The sequence below is a fragment of the Odocoileus virginianus genome, chromosome 4, assembly GCF_023699985.2.
Source record: "Odocoileus virginianus isolate 20LAN1187 ecotype Illinois chromosome 4, Ovbor_1.2, whole genome shotgun sequence".
NCBI lineage: Eukaryota > Metazoa > Chordata > Mammalia > Artiodactyla > Cervidae > Odocoileus > Odocoileus virginianus.
The window spans coordinates 73,661,462-73,679,599 of NC_069677.1; the positions used below are offsets into that span (position 1 = coordinate 73,661,462).

Sequence of the window (18,138 nt, forward strand, 5' to 3'; positions counted from 1 at the left end):
TTCATTTCTCTTCCAGCATGTAATAATTTTTTTTTTTAGTATTAATGAACTTTATTCACATTTTTCCAAGTAACTGCAATATTAAATACAAGCTAAAAGCAACACAGTTCTTAGAAAACACAGCTGTGAGTTCCCACCACCTGAGCGCTGTGACTGTGGGTGCCCAGCCTTAGGACCTTCAGAATGTTAAAGTGAGTGCAGTGCTCAAAATACATACCCAGCAACACAGGGGGACAGCTCTTAAAAACAGTTCTGCTAATTATACAGAAATCCAAAAGGAGGCCTCTAGTGTATCACGCAGGTGTCCTGACTTTCAAAATGGAAATGAATAATGAAGGAGCGACTTTCCAGGCTGGGAGGAAGCCTGGGCCTGAGCCCTGGACATGGCTCCTCTCACAGAATTTGGTACTAAGTGGACAGCTCCCTATTCAGCCTACTGCACAAAATCCATTTCAAATATTATACATGGTCACACTTTTAGAATCACTTTTTAAATGCTATTTAACTGATCACAAGACTATGGTAAGGACCCATGAGTCAGGCTTTGGCAGTTTGATCCCAAACCAACTACAGAATCAGACTGTATAAATATTAGCACCATTTTTTATCTAGTCCAGTGAAATGTAAAACTGCCCACTAAGCTATTTTTCACTGAAGCAGTCAACAAGACAGTTGTTTTCACTTCTAACATATGCTTGGCCCCTCTTCCTCTTTGCCAGTAATACATTTGAACACTTTGATGAGCAAGCACTAACATTTCCGCTGATAAAGTTCATGTTCAGCACAGCCCCAGCACCCAAAAGCCACCCTTGTGTTGTGCATTCCAGCTGGGTCATGCAAACTCAGATAGCTAAAATGCACAACAGAAAGGGGGCCCTTGGGTGCCGAGGCCGTGCTGGACACAAACTTCATCAAAGGAAATGTTAGTACTTGCTCACCAAAGTGTTCAAAGCTTTCAAATTACTAGTAATCTACATCTGATGAATCAATGACAAAGCTATTTCATAAAAGTACCACAAATGTGTGCTTACTATATTATAAGCAATTCAGATAAACTATACCCTATTTTACTTTTAGTAGACTTTAAAAGAAATGTATATAGGTACTTGGGAATTTTCTGGCAGTGGGGGAGTACAAGCATTTTGACACCTCATAAATAGAGCAGTCTTTTAGGTTTTAAAAGGAAGAAAAAGGACAGATTCCTAGTCTCATTCACCTCAGTCCAGCAGAAGTATTCCGGTGTTACTTAATATTCTATTATTGCTTTTAGTAAACACAGGAAATATGTTACAACAAGTTGTTTTAATTAAGAACTTAAAAACTAAAATTTTAAAAAGAGACTCTTATGCGGCAGTTATTTCAATCTATATTTTAAATATCACGGGATTCTCAGTTTCAAACTTTTCAACATGAAAGGCAATTTTAAATTACCTCGCTGTTTCATAAGTTGTCTCAAGGAATAAGAACATGATCACAATGACATTAGTGAGAAGGAAAAAGTAGGACATCAAGTTGTTACAACTTAAAAATTTTGTAGGTTCAAAAGGTCATCTTTACCCCTAAAAAGAAAGAACAAAATGAAACCCTAACCAACTAATGGCTTGGACACAGGAAGGGGACTCCTAGTTGCTTCATACTGACTCATTCATTGTTTACGCACATTAAAAACACTTAAAAAAATCTTGTTCATTGGTCCTCTACTTAAAAGGGAGAAAATACTGGCCAATATCACCTTCTAGGTTCTTCCAGATCTGCATGTGGAGTTTGCAGTAGTAATTAAGCATATTAAATACAAGTCTGTGTTTTAAAGGAGAGAGTCTGGCTTGCTCAGGACCTTGAGGGGTCAGGTTTCTAAGGCAGTTCATCAGTGTGGAGCTGAGCTACTCCCCACAGCCTCTTCCTAAGACTGTCAGCTACAACGGGAACAGAACACTGGAGCTGGTGGCTGAAACTATACATGCAGGAAGTGGTTTTAAAGGAACAGTCTCCACCACCACATTACCACAGAAATTTCATCTTTAGGTACCTGCAGTGTTTAAGGACTATAATAGCAAGATTCACCAGAATCCCTAGCAAGGACATTTTGGACAACACACAGACCTTTCTCTTACTAAACATACATCGTAGTGACTAGGAGAGCTCTCTATATATTCACCTCAAAATAACGCACATATTTTAAGTTTTTTTTAAAGCTCATGATTCTTCAATATGAATTTGCAAAGCTTAATATGATTATGTAAGATGATACTGTGTGAAGATTTTATATGGAATGAAACATCTTTGTAGAAATCAACCATAATACTTCAAAGACCCAGAGTAAAAATATCAAGGAAATGCTCAAATGCACACCAAACACCAAATTTACATTCATACATCTCTACATGGTAAGCTGGCAAAGTACTTTTTTCTCTCTTATCGGGTATTTAGCATTAAATGATATTATTTTTCATTTCTCTTCTAGCATGTAATAATTTTATCACAGGGAAAAACAAGTCTAACCTGTTCAGAGAACCAACAAGGTTGATTTGCTTTCACAATCCATAGGGGCTCTGACCACAGGATGTCACCCCGCACCCTAGGCAGGACCCCTCAGAGCTCCCTGGACTCCAGAGTTGAGCTGAAGATATGGGTCCTGGGCTGCTCTGTTTCTGCCCTGCCAGAGCTGAAGGGGGAGGTGGGGCCAGTGGGGTGGGGCTTCAGAGAGTGGGGCTGGGGGAGGCAGCATGTAACAGGCGTGTCTCAGCCTCATAGCTGATGGGAAGACACGGGGAAGGGGCCTCCACCACCAAACGCACAGCAGCGCTGCATGTCCAAGTGTCCAAGCCCAACTGCAGAAGCAGGTGCTCCTTACCGCGATGGCAGCAATGCAGTCCTCGGTGCTCTCCTCCATCGTGCACGTCAAGATGCCCCCACTCAGCGCACTCCACTGGTTACACTTGACATGCTCGTGATGGCCCACTGTGCACCACATAACCCTCTGGGGATCTTCTGCCTCTGGGACTGCTAGAGAAGAGCCAGAGATCCAAAAGAAGCCCCCAGAGGGGGGAAGGATTCCAAGTGGCTGCCCAACCGGGCTCTTCCTGGCAGCGGCAGAGTTGACATGTCTCACGCCCATGTCACCACCTATTCCCACATATCACCTCCAGGAGAAATGGCCAACTCGGCTCCCAGACAGAGCAGTGAAGGCAGAGCAAGCCCCCTCCTGATCTCCCTACTCAGACATCACCTCTCCAGGGGAAGCCTCTGACAGCACCAGCCCAACTGAGGGCCTTCTGGGTTTTTTTCTCACAGGACAGAGATCTCCCATCCAGGGAGCATCCCCCAGTTGGAAGCTAGTGTCATTTGTCCTGGGCGGGCCTGCTTGTTCCACCCCCCACCCCCACACACACCTGCTCCTGCCACCAAGTATGTCCGCATCAATCACAAGGGCTTTGGCAGATGTGCCATAACTACTGAAAAAAACAAAGAAAGGAAGGAGGAAGGAAGCATGGACAACCAAAGGAAAGCAAGTGCTGGATCAGGGCTTGCTGGATCACTGTGTGCTGGATCAGTGTGTGCTCAGTCACTTCAGATGTGTCCAGCTCTCTCTGACCCTATGGACTATAGCCTGCCAGGCTCCTCTGTCCATGGGATTCTTCAGGCAAGAATACTGGAGTGGGTCGCCATGCCCTCCTTCAGGGGATCTTCCCGACCCAGGGATCGAACACAAGTCTCTCATGTCTCCTGCATTGACAGGCAGATTCTTTACCACCTGGGAAGTCCCAAACTCTCTGAAATTCTAGCTCTGATCCTGGCGGTGGCAGAGGCTGTGTTCCCACTCCAGTTTAGGATGGATTCTATTCCTTGTCAAATAGACCCACTGTGGGGTGGGGCAAGCCTGGCTAACATAATGGAGACAGGACTCTCCTTACTTAAATATGAAAGTCACTCAATCGTGTCTGACTCTATACAGTCCATGGAATTCTCCAGGCCAGAATACTGGAGTGGGTAGCTTTCCCTTCTCCAGGGGATCTTCCCAACCCGGGGATTGAACCCAGGTCTACCACATTGCAGGTAGATTCTTTACCAGCTGAGCCACAAAGGAAGCCCAAGAATATTTGAGTGGGTAGCCTATCCCTTCTTCAGAGGATCTCCCCAATCCAGGAATCAAACCGGGATCTCCTACATTGCAGGCAGATTCTTTACCAACTGAGCTATGAGCGAAGCCCCCTTCATTACTTAAGTTACGTGTAATCTGAAGGTCTTTCAAACCTTTTGTGGCCCCAGGTTCAGGCCTTTTCCCAAGTTCAGCAGAACATCCCCACGAGAACCCAGCGCAGTTGGCCCTCCCTTGAACCCCGCAGGCCAGTGTGGGTTGGGTGAGGTGGGGCTTGCAGGCCCCAGGAAAACCTCCACGGCCCCGCCCTTCCCTATGCCCAAGCTCTCCAGGCCTTCCCAGGACCTTACACACCTCTCCCCAGATGCTGAATAACCGAGAAATACTCATATCCCAAGTAAAGCTTGGCATCCATCTTAGGTGGGACTCTTAAAAACCCAGTGGTGGCATCTGTAAATAGCAGGTCTTTCCCATGAGGAGAGTAGAAGAGTTGGAATTCTGCTGACTTGTCTCTTCCAAAGTGTTCCTGTTCAAGGGATAAAAGAAATAGTAAAGGATGGAGGCTGGCAGAGAGAAGTAAAGTAAAAACAAATCCCCAACTCAGGGGAATAGAAAGGGAGAGAAATACGAATGCCTGAGAGTGAAGACCAGGGCAAGACCCTCCAAAGTCCCTGTGGCTTACAGGGTTCTCAAATCTTCTTCAGCAAACACTTCACTCAAATCCCAATTTGTCTGCCTTGTGCAGCCTCAGGGAAACTGCCAGGGGCTGTCCCCCAGGTCCGTACAAAGGGTAATGGTCACCATGGGTCAGGAAGCTTCCATCTCCTATGCTCTGTTCCCATGGGTGGGGCAGCCAGTGATGGTGACCTTGTTGCTGGACATCTGATTGTCCTGAGTGGCTCCTGTGGGCTTCATCCTGGAGTGGGTGTTGATTCAGGACCATCTAGCCTGGGGGTCATGAGTCTTAGGTGCACCTGACGCCCCAGCCCTGCCATGAAGGACTTCAAGCAGTCCCTTACTCTTTCTGGCCCTCCCAGAAAACCAAGAGGCCTTTGCTTGTAACCCCACTGACTGGCCCAAAGCTGCTCCTGATGGTAGCTGACAGTAGCACCTACCCACATGCTCTTTGCAATGTCTCCTTTTTGCTTTTGCAATAGCTCTGCATACTGCCTTCTCTGGCAAACCTCACATCTCCTTGGAGTGTCCACAGCTTACTCTTGGGGCCCAGAAACCTTTCCAGATACAGCCTGCAAATCACTCTCTTCAAAGTACACAGTTTCATGCAAGGCTGTGCCCCATGGCGGTGATTTTTGTATACAGCATGCTCGCTGTGTCTTTCACAGTCATCTGTGAGTGATCCCATGGCAGGTCTGTGTCCAGGTCATCTCTGAATGCCTAGTGCTGAGCGCAGGGCACTAACAGAGGTGGGACAGGTGACAGATGTGGGTGCGCTGGGAGGCAGGGCCTACAGCGCAGGACACTAAATGCTCACAGTCAGAACCTGCTGCTGAGGGGTCCAGGCCAGTGGGATGAGAGGGGAGCAGCTCCTGGAAAAGGGGCATCTGCAATGCAGCTTGAGGATCCCTATACAACCTAGAAGAATAAAATGGGGCAACAGTGGCCTTCTGCAGAGTCTTTGGCCCATGGTGTTGGTGATGCCAAGGAAGGGAGTTTTATGGTCACTGCTGCCCATCACATATCCAGACCAAGTTCTGGTCAGTGAAGCGGAGGACATGTGGTGTGGTTCCCACTGTGCCCAACACCAGGACTTCCACAGTGGCTGGAACAGAGTGAGAGAAAGCACCCCAAATCCAAGCAGGGACCCCTATGCAGGAGGGGAAGACAGGGGGCAGGGATACCTGAGCCTGATTGAGAAGCTCCCAGATCAAGTCTTCTTTGCCATCCACACTTCGGGCCACGACGGCATGGGAAGGGACCCGGGCCAGATGGCACCCCTTGTACGCGTCCACAGGCATCCGGGTGTTTTCCCTGCAGAGCAGCTCATACTGGTCCCTGTCGGCCTGGTTAGCCAGGTTCTCTAGAGGAGGGAAGCCTACATGAGCCGACAGCCGGCAGACCATAAGCTGTGGTGCCCACCCCTCCCAAAGTGTTTGTTCAGGGATTTGTTGAAATAGCTTGCCAATCCCAAGATGAAGCCACTCCTGTCTGTGATGCTGCATCACCATGGAAACTTAGATAACTTCCTGTGCCTGTAAATGTTCTGCTTAACAGAAATGCAGTCTATCCAGTCAGCCAGGCATCCAATGCCAAACTAACTCTGGGCTCTATACCTCCTTCCTTCTTTCTTCTCACCCTGGGCAAAGTGACCCTGGCCAATCAGATATTATGTTTTTTTCTTCATTGTTCTTTATTCTTTATCCCATCAAAGCTTCCTGCCTTCTGCAGTTTTGCAGTTCTCTGGAGACTGAATGGCCCACTTCAAGAAGTGCTAAAGTCTATATCACCTGAACTGTCTTCTTTCATCATTTTTTTAACAGCCTGGAGAGGACTAAAAGAGAATCCTTTCCAAATGCATTTAGACAGGTGAGGATGCTGAGCCCTCCAGAGATGAAATGACAGATTCTCACTGCAGAAAGACCCGGGGCTGGGATGCATGCTCTGCCCAGGGCTCTCCTAACAAGAATGGTGACAGCAAATTCTTTCTGAGAGCTCATAGCACACCAGAGACTGAGCTGAAGCTCTCTATGCTCTGTTTCATTTAATCCTCATAACAACTGGGGGAGGCTGGTAATGTGATTATCTCATTGCAGAGATGAGGAGACTGAGGCTCGAAGGATTAAGGGAGCTCATCAAAGTCTGACCTAGTCTGGGGCTGACACAGAGCCATACTGCGGGGACAATTCAGGTCCCTCACTAAAGTGGCAATACTCCTCTGGGGACAGAGTCTGCTGGGGGAAGGTGGCAGCGGGTTGAGAGATGGATAGAGGTCAATGGACCTAGTCAGGATACTATACAGGTACAAAGAAGGACCAAAAAACCATGTGAGTAAAACAGACTCTTTGGCTCCCCTAGTCTAGGTATTAGAAGGTATTCTGGATTGAACTGTGTCCCCCTAAAATTCATATGTTGAGGTTCTAATCCCCAGCAGCTCAGAATATGACCTTATTTGGAAATAGAGATAGTATAGGGGTAATTAGTTAACATGAGGTTGTAACTGGAATCTTAGAATACAGCACAGAAAAACACATTAGGTAAAAAGTTAGGAAAGTGTAGACTTTAGTCAACTAAAAAAAAAAAATCTATATGGAACTGCAATGTACCAAGAATAATAAGACATTTTGGAGAAAAAGCAAAATGAATTGAAGCAGAGCTGGGCTTAGAAGATGTGAAACATTACTTAAAAACTATAATTCAAGCCATTTAGCACTGATGCATAGATAGACAAATACATTAAACAGGATATAGCAGTGGTTGGAAAACTACAGCCTTGTGCAAAGTCTAGCTTGTTGTCTGTTTTTGTAAATAAAGATTTTTTGGAAACAAACAAAAAAGATGAGGTCATAGTGGAGTAGGGTGGCTCCTGATCCCATATGACTGGTATCCTTCCTAAAAGGGGAAATTTGGACACAAACAGACACACACACACTGGGAGAATGCCATGTGGAGGGAAAGATAGAGATTGGGGTGATGGAACCACAGGCCAATGGCACCAAAGATTGCCAGCAAACATCAGAAGCCACAGGGGTGGGTAGCATAGAACAGGTTCTCCCTCACAGCCCTCAGGAAGAGCCAGCCCTGCCAACATCCCAATCTTAGAATTCTAGCCTCTAGAACTCAGAGAATGAATTTCTGTTGCTTAAGCCACTCAGTGTGTTACAGCCGCTCACTATATTTCTAGGTTCCACATCTGCAAAGATTTTTTTTTTTTAATTCCAATAAATTCCATAAAGCAAAATTTGAATTTTCCATGGAGGCAACTATTTGCATAGCATTTACATTGATTAAGTATTATAAGTACTCTAGAAATGATTAAAAGCATGTGAAGGATGTGCACTGGTTGTATGCAAATACTGCACAGTTTTATGTAAGGGACTTGACGACCTGCAAATGCTGGTCAACTGAGAGATGACTGTAACGGCAGCCCTAGAAAACTCATATCCTAGGTTGATAAAATCTTACACTGAAAGAGAATGAGTAGTACAATTAGAGTTCCTATGAACAGTTCCATTCAACCAGACATGTTGCAGAGAAAATACATTTTAAAGCTTTATATTAAAAATTTTGTAATGTTAAAATTAAAAGAACAATATGATCTAATAGCTTCAGAAAGAAAGAACGTTCCCACCTCAGTCATTCAGTGCTCAGTGCTGGCAGCAGCTCACCAAGACTCATTTTCACCCCTAAGCCCAGCAGATAGTCTCTCAGAAACTCCCACTTAAAAGGCAACACAGGATTGTGTGTAATAGTGGACATACAACTTTCAGCAAAGGGAAATCTAGATGGTCTCAGACAATTGGTTGTTTTCAGAAAGTGAGGATGTTTTCAGCTCTCCAGAGTGAGTGTTAGAAGATTCTGTCCATTGGCCTAACTGTTCCAACTTGAGCAATCACAGAAAATAACAATGACAACTATTGAGAGTAACTTGATTTTGGGAGAAGAGACCCATAGATTCCCCTACTAATGAAAATTACTGATAATAAGACACACATCAATTGCCAAAAGGCTAATAAACCAGGTCAGTGTATTATAATGAGGGAACAGTAAATTATGAACGGCTGAGGTGAGGGAACAAAGCCAGTACACTTCTGTTTCACGTTAGGGAAAGAGACCAGTCTGCAAGGAATCAAGGCCCCCAGAAAAAGTGAAGGCTCAAAATTCTGCTTGAGGTAGCAGACAGTGATTTTAAAAATAAACTGAGTATAAAATATACATCTCTTGTTTAAACATCTTAAGTGTTACAAACGTGTTCTATGTCTGATAGAAATTTAACTGGTTATAAAACCTAGAATCTGAAAACTGAACTCATATAAAACACTATTTTATTTGTTTCTGATAAATTGCCCCAAAACTTTGGAAAGTTTTTTTTTAACATAGAAATAAAAAAGAAATACATTTTTGTCCACAGTAGTAATGCTTTGCAATAGATTTAATCGTAGATGTGCTAACAAGTTCTGCAATCATTATAAGAATTTATTTGTTTAAGGTGATTAAAGAAAACATTTAGGAACCATTTATAAGGAAGCATTCAGGAGATCATGATTAGATCTGAATTTGGCATTTCAGTGACTAACAGAATTTAATTATTAAACCTTGCTTTATTAGCTGTTAAGTAATGTTTAAATGGGGCAAGAGGAGAAGGGGACGAGAGAGGATGAGATGGCTGGATGGCATCACCGACTCGATGCACATGAGTTTGAGTAAACTCTGGGAGTTGGTGATGGACAGGGAGGCCTGGCGTGCTGCGATTCATGGGGTCACAAAGATTCGGACATGACTGAGTGACTGAACTGAATGTTTAAATGTTCAGGAAATTTGTTCAGTAGATTTATAAACTAAACAAACTGAACACTAAACAAAGCACAGATAATGGAAGTGTCATTATACAGAAACTCTATTTCATTAAAGATCTTGGCATGACCCATCTCTAGATATAAGGAAACTTAGGAAAGAAGGAGTTCCTCTGGCCAGGGTGTGGCCACAAGATTCTTCCTCCATCTGACTTACCAAATACCGTCAGATGCCTCACGAAGCTCACATCCCCCACACCATCCTGCAGACACCTGAGCAACAGGACAGCTGTGGTCAGGCCACTGTCTACAACATAGGCTCACCCCCCACCCCGCCAGCAGCCCCCCCTCATGCTCTGCCCCAGCAACTGGCTCACAGGGCTTTGCCTGCAGTTTCCCAGGCTTCAGTCTGTCCTTGCAGAGGCAACGGCCCTGTCTGAGGAGTCTTTGAACCCCCAGAGCCAAACCCGGGTTTGAAATAGGCAGGAGCCCCATAAGCCCTGTCCCAGGCAACTCTGGGGAGGGATGGTTCAAAAGAAGGACCCTCACCTTCCTCTTTGTAGGCAGCCTGAAGCAATAGGGTTTTTGTACTTTTTTTTTTTTTTTAGGTCAAAAGCCTTTTACATAGAGGACCCACCCCAGTATTCTCACCTGGAGAATCCCATGGACAGAGGAGCCTGATAGGCTATAGTCCATAGGGTTGCAGAGAGTCGGACACGACTGAAGTATCTTAGCACAGCACAGCACAGAGTATAAAAACTCTAGACAGCCGGGATATCTGGTCAGTTTTGCTCGGGTTTCGAAAGTTAGTGATGTCCCTTGCAGGCATGTTGAATGGAAAGGTGCCTTTGGGCACAGGGCTGAGGAGGAGGTGGGGAGACGCAGCACATATACCCGGCATGGAGATGCTCAGGCAGAGAGAAGCCAGTGAAGGGCTCGGGGCAGGACCTGATCTTCGGCCTGGCTGGGTGCTCAAGCCTGTGTCTATGGATCCCAGGGGCCTCCCTGGTCCAGACACCAGGTTCTGGGTAGATGACAGCCCCCCCCCACAGAAGAGTCCTCTGTAGGACAGGCAGGAACAAGGATGTGCCGTGGGAGACAGTCAAAAAACCCAAGGTTTCACCAGGACACTTCAGGTGGTCTGGAGCAGGCCCCGTCTACTCCCTGTTCTTCAGTTTCCCCAACATCAGAGAGAGGAGGAGAAGGGGGCCCCACTCACTTGAAAGCCCCCGAGTAGCCAAAGTACGGTTCGTGGTGGGAGCAGGCGCACTTGTCCATTCCTTTTCCCGCACACAGTTGGCACAGTTGGGGGAAGTTCGACTGATCTGCACAGGGGACGCAGCTGCCCACGAAGAACTTGGCCACTGCTGCTCAACACAGACACGTGGACTTCAGGGCATGAGCTGGCGGGGCCTCTGGGTCGTGTGTGTGTGTGTGTGTGTGTGTGTGTGTGTGTGTGTAGCCCTATGTGAGAGTGCAGATGTTTGAATGCACTGCTTCGGACTGTCGTGAGGAAGTGGGCACGTAGAGGTGGCCAACAGTGCCTGGTGCAAAGGCATGGATGGCTCCCATGTGGGCCTGGGTCTCCAGAAGCTTCCCAGCGTGTCCACTGCAGGGCTCCAAAGCTGCTGAGCTGCACTGAACCAGGCAGCCCCAGTGCTCCTCACCTGGCGCAGTCACCAACACAGAGGCTCGGGAGTGGTGGTGGGGAGCACAGAAATCTAAACACTCAGGAACCCCAACAGTCCTTCCTTATCTCAGGAAATGGTCCCATCCAGTTTTCTCCTCTTCTGATCCAGGGCCCATGGTGGCTCATGGGGATCCCTCTTCCAGGAATTCATGGGAGGGGGTTGCATTCACTTGCTTCATGCGAGTGGGTGTGCCAACATAACCACCCAGACAGACGTCCAACAACTCAAGGCAAGATGGAACCCCAAGAAAATATAGCCAGAGCTGTGGCCCAGGCTGCAGCACCCCATCTGACCTTTGCAGCTCAAAACAGAGGTGAAACACGAATGTTTCAGAGCTGGCAGAGCTCAAAAATAAACACTTTTGCAAAGGGCAGAAAATCTGGCTATCTTTCAGGGGACAAAAAGGCACCCTCGGTTCACACTGGCTCATCATAACTGAGCTCCAGTCCACTCATCTCCTCTCGCCTTCACCCCCAGCCCTCACCCAAGGCATTGTGGCCCGACTGCTGGTGGTATGGTGGTCACCCTTAGAGAGTCTTCCTGGCAGCTGGAAGGGAGCTCCCCTTTCTCATGAGCCTCCACCATGGCCCTTGTCAAACCCCACTGCTGGGATACCACGAATGTGGGACTGCCAGGAGCTCAGAGACAGGGTCTCTTTGGCTGAAGGAAGGGAAGTCTCAGCTGCCAGTCACAAGGGTCACTGATGTAGCAAACCCAGCCAGTACATGTTTAAAGCAAGTTGTCCTCACCCCATCTTGGACTTTATGAAACCCGTACACCTGGCAATGATTGCAAGGCCCCAATGCAATCTGTGAGTCCCAGTAATAGGAACCCTGCCCAAGGGCACCCCACCCTGGCTAGCTTACCTTCCTGGGACCAGTCAGAGGGAAGAAGTATCCTCATGGGGATGTTCCACCCGGCAGACCACCCCAGGCCTGTGTGGCAAGACTTCTTGCCTTGGAGCTGATTCAGCTGGAAGTTGCTGCCCTTTTTCACCACAGCTACAGCATAATGGTGAGTCTGTGGATCTGCAAAGCAGCAGAGAAAGAAGGGCCGAGGCAAGATGCCACATTATTGCTACCAAACTTCCAGAGTGTGTGCAGTGGAGCCTGGGGGAGTCTAGGACCTGCAGCACCTTCTAGTAAACAGGCAGAAAAGTAAAGGGAAAGGCCCCCTGATCGACTGAAGAAAGCAAACTGTCCCTTTTCAAGGCAATAGACTGGAGGACCTACAGCTCCCAGTCATCGTGATGTTACTGCTTCTCCCCTTCTCTGCTCCTCTGTCTGCAGCACAGCCACAAGGTGAAGGTGTGGGAGGAAGGTACACAGGGCATCCAAACATTTTGCCGGGGCCTGCAAGTTGGACTCAGATTGAGGCAAGCTGTGGTCCAGCACACACTGGTGACATTTACGGACAAATAGGACAGGCACCTCATTCTTCAGCTCTTTGAAGTCCCTTCTCACAACATTCACTGCCCCATGTTCTCTAGCACCTGCAGGGCACTTGGCAAAAGGAGAGGCTGTCCAGGGATATGTGTCTCCAGAGAGGCGTCCCGTTGATGCAACCCCACTGAGTGGGCAGTGGACTCCGGACAGCACATCCCCCCTCACTCAGCAGGACCCAGCAGCATTCCCATCAGGAGGCTTAAAGTTCACAGCTCCCCAGAAAGAGCCAAGGTCCCAGCCCCCACAGGTCAGCACTGGGGACAGCCTTCCACAGTACAAAGAGCCCCAGCAACTTGTTCTCTGCAAGTATAACCCCGACAGAGTCCTTGCCTCCCCCCACAGCAGCTGGGTCAGGACAGAGACCCGGGTCCTCACGGGGGACGCACCATCTTTTGACCCATAGAACTCTGCCACGACAGGCTTCAGGTTGTAGGGCCTCAGGCCTGCCTCATAGACCAAACCTCCATCCACCATCACAGCATCTGCTTCGTGTGCCTGGAAGAAGAAAGGCCAGGCATGAATGAAGCCTCTCAGCTCCAAGGAAGACTCACTTAATCCTCTGCCAGGGTCACTTGTATCCCCTGGGATATTTGCACAGCTCAGATCTCCTCCACCTTCTTCATGTTGGCTCAAAAACCTTTCCCCAACCATGCTTTTAAAACTACCACCTCACAAATGCTGGAAACACTATTTTTCTCCTGAGCCCTTAGCAACCATCTGACAAACCTTCTTCATTTATTGTCTGTCCTCCCCTTTGGAATGCAAGCTCCACCAAGGTGGGCAAGTCGGTGTTCTGTTGTTTTATCTTAACAAAGCCCGGCACCTATTACCAATAGGAGTACAACAAATGTTGCTGGATAAGTGAGTGAATGAATCAGGATATCTCCATCCATGTTGCCGTTGTTCAGTAACCAAGTCGTGTTCGACTCTGTGATCCCATGGACTGCAGCACTCCAGGCCTCCCTGCACATCATTGTCTCCCAGAGTTTGCCCAAGTTCATGTCCACTAAGTAGGTGGTGCTGTCCAGCCATTTCATCCTCTGTCACCCTCTTCTCCATTTCCATCTGGCATTTCCATCCAAAAGAGTCATGTTTTACACTCTTAAGTCTGGATTGCCTCTTCAAGAATCTGTCAAGGGTTCCTTCCTTCCTGAGAAAAGCAGTAGCCTCACACCCTCTTCTCAAAAATTCATGTCAGTGTATGACAAAACCCACTACAATATTGTAAAGTAATTAGCCTCCAACTAATAAAAAATAAATAAATAAATAAATAAATAAATTATAGAAAAAAAAAAATCAGGTTAGACCATTTCCCTAGCCCTTATGGAAATCTTTTTTCTTCAACTGGAGGGCATGGCAACTCACTCCAGTATTCTTGCCTGGAGAATCTCCGTGGACAGAGGAGCCTGGTGGGCTGCAGTCCATGGGGTCACAAAGAGTCAGACATTACTGAGCAACTAAGCATAGCACAGCATACAAATTTATAATTTATAATGAGAATTACAGAAAATAAATAAAAGCTGTGTGTATCTTTATGACCCTTATAGGATCTTTCCAAATTTTTTCCAGAAATGATGTATAAATTATAATTTATAATGTATAATTAGCAATGCATGCCAATTTCATGCAAAACTATCAGCAAGAAATGCTATCTTTTAAGAAATAATACTACATTAAAAAATATAAACTGTTATTTTAAGGATGCTTTTATTTGCATTTCTTTGATTATTAAAAGGATGAAGAATTTTGCTTTCTTGTTTATATCATCTATTAGTTGTAATTTCTGTGAGTAGCTTGTTTATAGCTTGTTATTCTTAAGCATTTCTTATAAATTTAAATGACATCTTTATATAGCTTTTAGATCACACTGCTTTGTTATAGCTGATGTGAATATGCTTTTCTGTAGGCTTAAGACTTTAATTTTTTTTTTGGTCAGAGACTTAAAATTTTTACATTTCCAAATTTGTCTACTTTTGTGATGTATCTCGTTATATCCAGCTACATTAGCCAAATTGAGTCAAGCTAGGAGTTTATTTTGGTAAATGTATTAAAAATCTCGGTTGATTTTATTTCTAAATAGCTGTCCAATTGTCCAACTAAACAATCCTTTCTTGGTCTTTTGTTTGGAAAGTTTGCCTTGTCACACAGTGTCTAACTCTATGTGGATCTAACCATTAAGTCTGGAACCCAATGTCATAGTGCTGGACATTCATAGTTTGCATCTATATCATATCATGTGGATAATTAGCTATTTTTAGAAAGTTGGAAATATGTCTAAATCTTGTTCTCTTCCAGGCTTTCTACATCTGTCCAAGTACCTTGTTCTTTGCAATACTGTTATTAAATATATTCTAGTTTCAGACAGGCCTCAGCTACTCCCCTGCTCATTTTAATTTTCATAATACTATTTTATATTCTCATCCACACTTAAGAATTGCAAAGTTATTTTATTGACTTAAAAATTTTTTAATATAATTTTGATAAAATTATATTAAATTTATGAATCAACTGTGGGAGAATATGCAAATATATGAAGTTTAGTCTTCCTATCTGGGAATATGGCATATGTTTTAATTTATTAATAATACTGTTCATTTGCCTCAGGCTTTTGTATTATATTTATAGTAATCTTGCAGATCTCTCATATAATTTTTTCCCCGAAACATTTTTCTGTGTATCATCTTACTTATAAATAAGATCATAATTTGGGGTTCTTTTTCCCCAACTAGTGACCACTGACAGTTAAAATGACATTAAATTGTGATATATTTATCTTTTACCAAAGTACTTTTTTCATTAATAATTATAGTAGTACTTCTCTTGATTTCATTATGCTTTATAGGCATGTAAGCATATGAAAATATTGACATTTTGTTTGTTTCTGTCATTTTATATCATTGCATTACTAGGAAATCCCCAAAACAATATTAAGTAATAACAGTGACACTAAAACTTCTTGTTTATTTATGAGTATTTATACATTTCTCTCTCAGTATAAATCTGGCTTTGCTTTACTATGGGCATTCTCACTGAATCCTTATCTATCAGTTGTTTAAATATTATTAATATTGCTGTTTTCACTATTAATGAATGTTGAGCACCTATATTTTCATCTACACACAGTCCCTGTACTTTCAAGTCGAGTTCCTTTGGGGATAAAATTGTTCTAGAGCAATAGACTATAGCAAGTACAGAAAAAGAACAAGAAAGTATGGATTTTCCCCCACTCTTCTTAGACAGCAGTGACTTACCGCGATGGCCCTGATGCAATCAAGGTAAGAGGTTCTCTTCACACAGGTGACCTGAGGACCACCCACTGAGAGGACTTTCTTCATATTGTCGTGGAAACTATAGCACTTACTAGCCTCAAGATTCGAGACAGTGCACCATCTCACAGTTTTCTCAGGGACAGCCAGACACAGCCCTAGGGAAGAGAGGCCAGGTGTGTAAGGGGGCCATAGCACTCACCATTCTCTGCTGGACAGAGAGGTTAAAGACAAGGTCAAGGGCTGCCTGAGAGGAGTAGGCACAAATTGGACTGGCTATCTGGTAGGTCCCATTCCTCTGACTGTACCTTTCCCTTTGGGGGAAGAAAGCCAAAAGCACCCTCCAAAAGTTAAATATAGGATTACTATATGACCCACTCATATTTTTGGGTGTAAGTATATACCCAAATGGAGAAGGAAATGGCAACCCACTCCAGTGTTCTTGCCTGGAGAATCCCAAGGACGGGGGAGCCTGGTGGACTGCCATCTATGGGGTCGCACAGAGTCGGACACGACTGAAGCCACTTAGCAGCAGCAGCAGCATATACCCAAAAGGATTGAAAACAGGCATTCAAATACTCCTGAGAAATCTGTATGCAGGTCAAGAAGCAACAGTTAGAACTGGAGATGGAACAACAGACTGGTTCCAAATTGGGAAAGGAGCACATCAAGGCTGTATATTGTCACCTTGCTTATTTAACTCATACGCAGAGTAGACCATGCGAAATGTTGGGCTGGATGAAACACAAGTTGGAATCAAGACTGCCAGAAGAATTAACAATAACCTCAGACTCACAGATGACACCACCCTTATGGCAGAAAGTGAAGAGGAACTGAAGAGCCTCTTGATAAAAGTAAAAGAGAGTGAAAAAGTTGGCTTAAAACTCAACATTTAGGAAACAAAGATCCTGGTGTCTGGTCCCATCATTTCATGGCAAATAGATGGGGAAACAATGGAAACAGTGAGACTTTATTTTCTTGGGCTCCAAAATCATTGCAGATGGTGACTGCAGCCATGAAATTAAAAGACGCTTGCTCCTTGGAAGAAAAGCTATGACAAACCTGGATAGCGTATTAAAAAGCAGAGACATGTGCTCGCTTCGGCAACACATATACTAAAATTGGAACAATACAGAGAAGATTAGCATGGCCCCTGCGCAAGGATGACACGCAAATTCGTGAAGCGTTCCATATTTTTAGAAAGCCCAGAGATAAATCCATGAACCAATGGTCACCTTATCTTTGACAAAGGAGGCAAGGATATACAATGGAAAAAAGACAACCTCTTTAACAAGTGGTGCTGGGAAAACTGGTCAACCACTTGTAAAAGAATGAAACTAGAACACTTTCTAACACCATACACAAAAATAAACTCAAAGTGGATTAAAGATCTAAATGTAAGACCAGAAACTATAAAACTAGAGGAGAACATAGGCAAAACACTTTCCAACATAAATCACAGCAGGATCCTCTATGACCCACCTCCCAGAATATTGGAAATAAAAGCAAAAATAAACAAATGGGACCTAATGAAACTTAAAAGCTTTTGCACAACAAAGGAAACTATAAGCAAGGTGAAAAGACAGCCCTCAGATTGGGAGAAAATAATAGCAAATGAAGCAACAGACAAAGGATTAATCTCAAAAATATACAAGCAACTCCTGAAGCTCAATTCCAGAAAAATAAATGACCCAATCAAAAAATGGGCCAAAGAACTAAACAGACATTTCTCCAAGGAAGACATACAGATGGCTAACAAACACATGAAAAGATGTTCAACATCACTCATTATCAGAGAAATGCAAATCAAAACCACAATGAGGTATCATTACATGCCAGTCAGGATGGCTGCTATCCAAAAGTCTACAAGCAATAAATGCTGGAGAGGGTGTGGAGAAAAGGGAACCCTCTTACACTGTTGGTGGGAATGCAAACTAGTACAGCCGCTATGGAAACCAGTGTGGAGATTTCTTAAAAAACTGGAAATAGAACTGCCATATGACCCAGCAATCCCACTGCTGGGCATACACACCGAGGAAACCAGATCTGAAAGAGACACATGCACTCCAATGTTCATCGCAGCACTGTTTATAATAGCCAGGACATGGAAGCAACCTAGATGCCCATTAGCAGACGAATGGATAAGGAAGCTGTGGTGCATATACACCATGG

At 44.8% G+C, this 18,138-nt stretch overlaps 1 protein-coding gene and 1 non-coding gene across 3 annotated transcripts in view; one reads left to right on the top strand and one right to left on the bottom strand.

Annotated features, from left to right (window-relative positions):
* The window catches only part of LOC110138661 (inhibitor of carbonic anhydrase), a 47,465-nt gene that overhangs the window by 18,573 nt on the left and 10,754 nt on the right, over positions 1-18,138 (bottom strand). The window contains exons 2-9 of one of the 2 annotated variants that reach the window (XM_070466728.1): positions 15,952-16,124; positions 13,087-13,195; positions 12,122-12,283; positions 10,784-10,931; positions 9,782-9,837; positions 5,956-6,134; positions 4,451-4,622; positions 2,852-3,000 (exon numbers count right to left, since the gene is read on the bottom strand). In XM_070466728.1, the coding sequence (XP_070322829.1) occupies positions 2,852-3,000; positions 4,451-4,622; positions 5,956-6,134; positions 9,782-9,837; positions 10,784-10,931; positions 12,122-12,283; positions 13,087-13,195; positions 15,952-16,124 (1,148 nt within the window). Of the gene's footprint in view, positions 1-2,851; positions 3,004-4,450; positions 4,623-5,955; positions 6,135-9,781; positions 9,838-10,783; positions 10,932-12,121; positions 12,284-13,086; positions 13,196-15,951; positions 16,125-18,138 lie in introns of both variants that reach the window. The other variant, XM_070466727.1, reaches the window with a different exon arrangement.
* Positions 17,058-17,164, top strand: LOC139034963 (U6 spliceosomal RNA). The gene has a single exon (XR_011487524.1). It is a non-coding gene; the product is annotated as a U6 spliceosomal RNA (small nuclear RNA).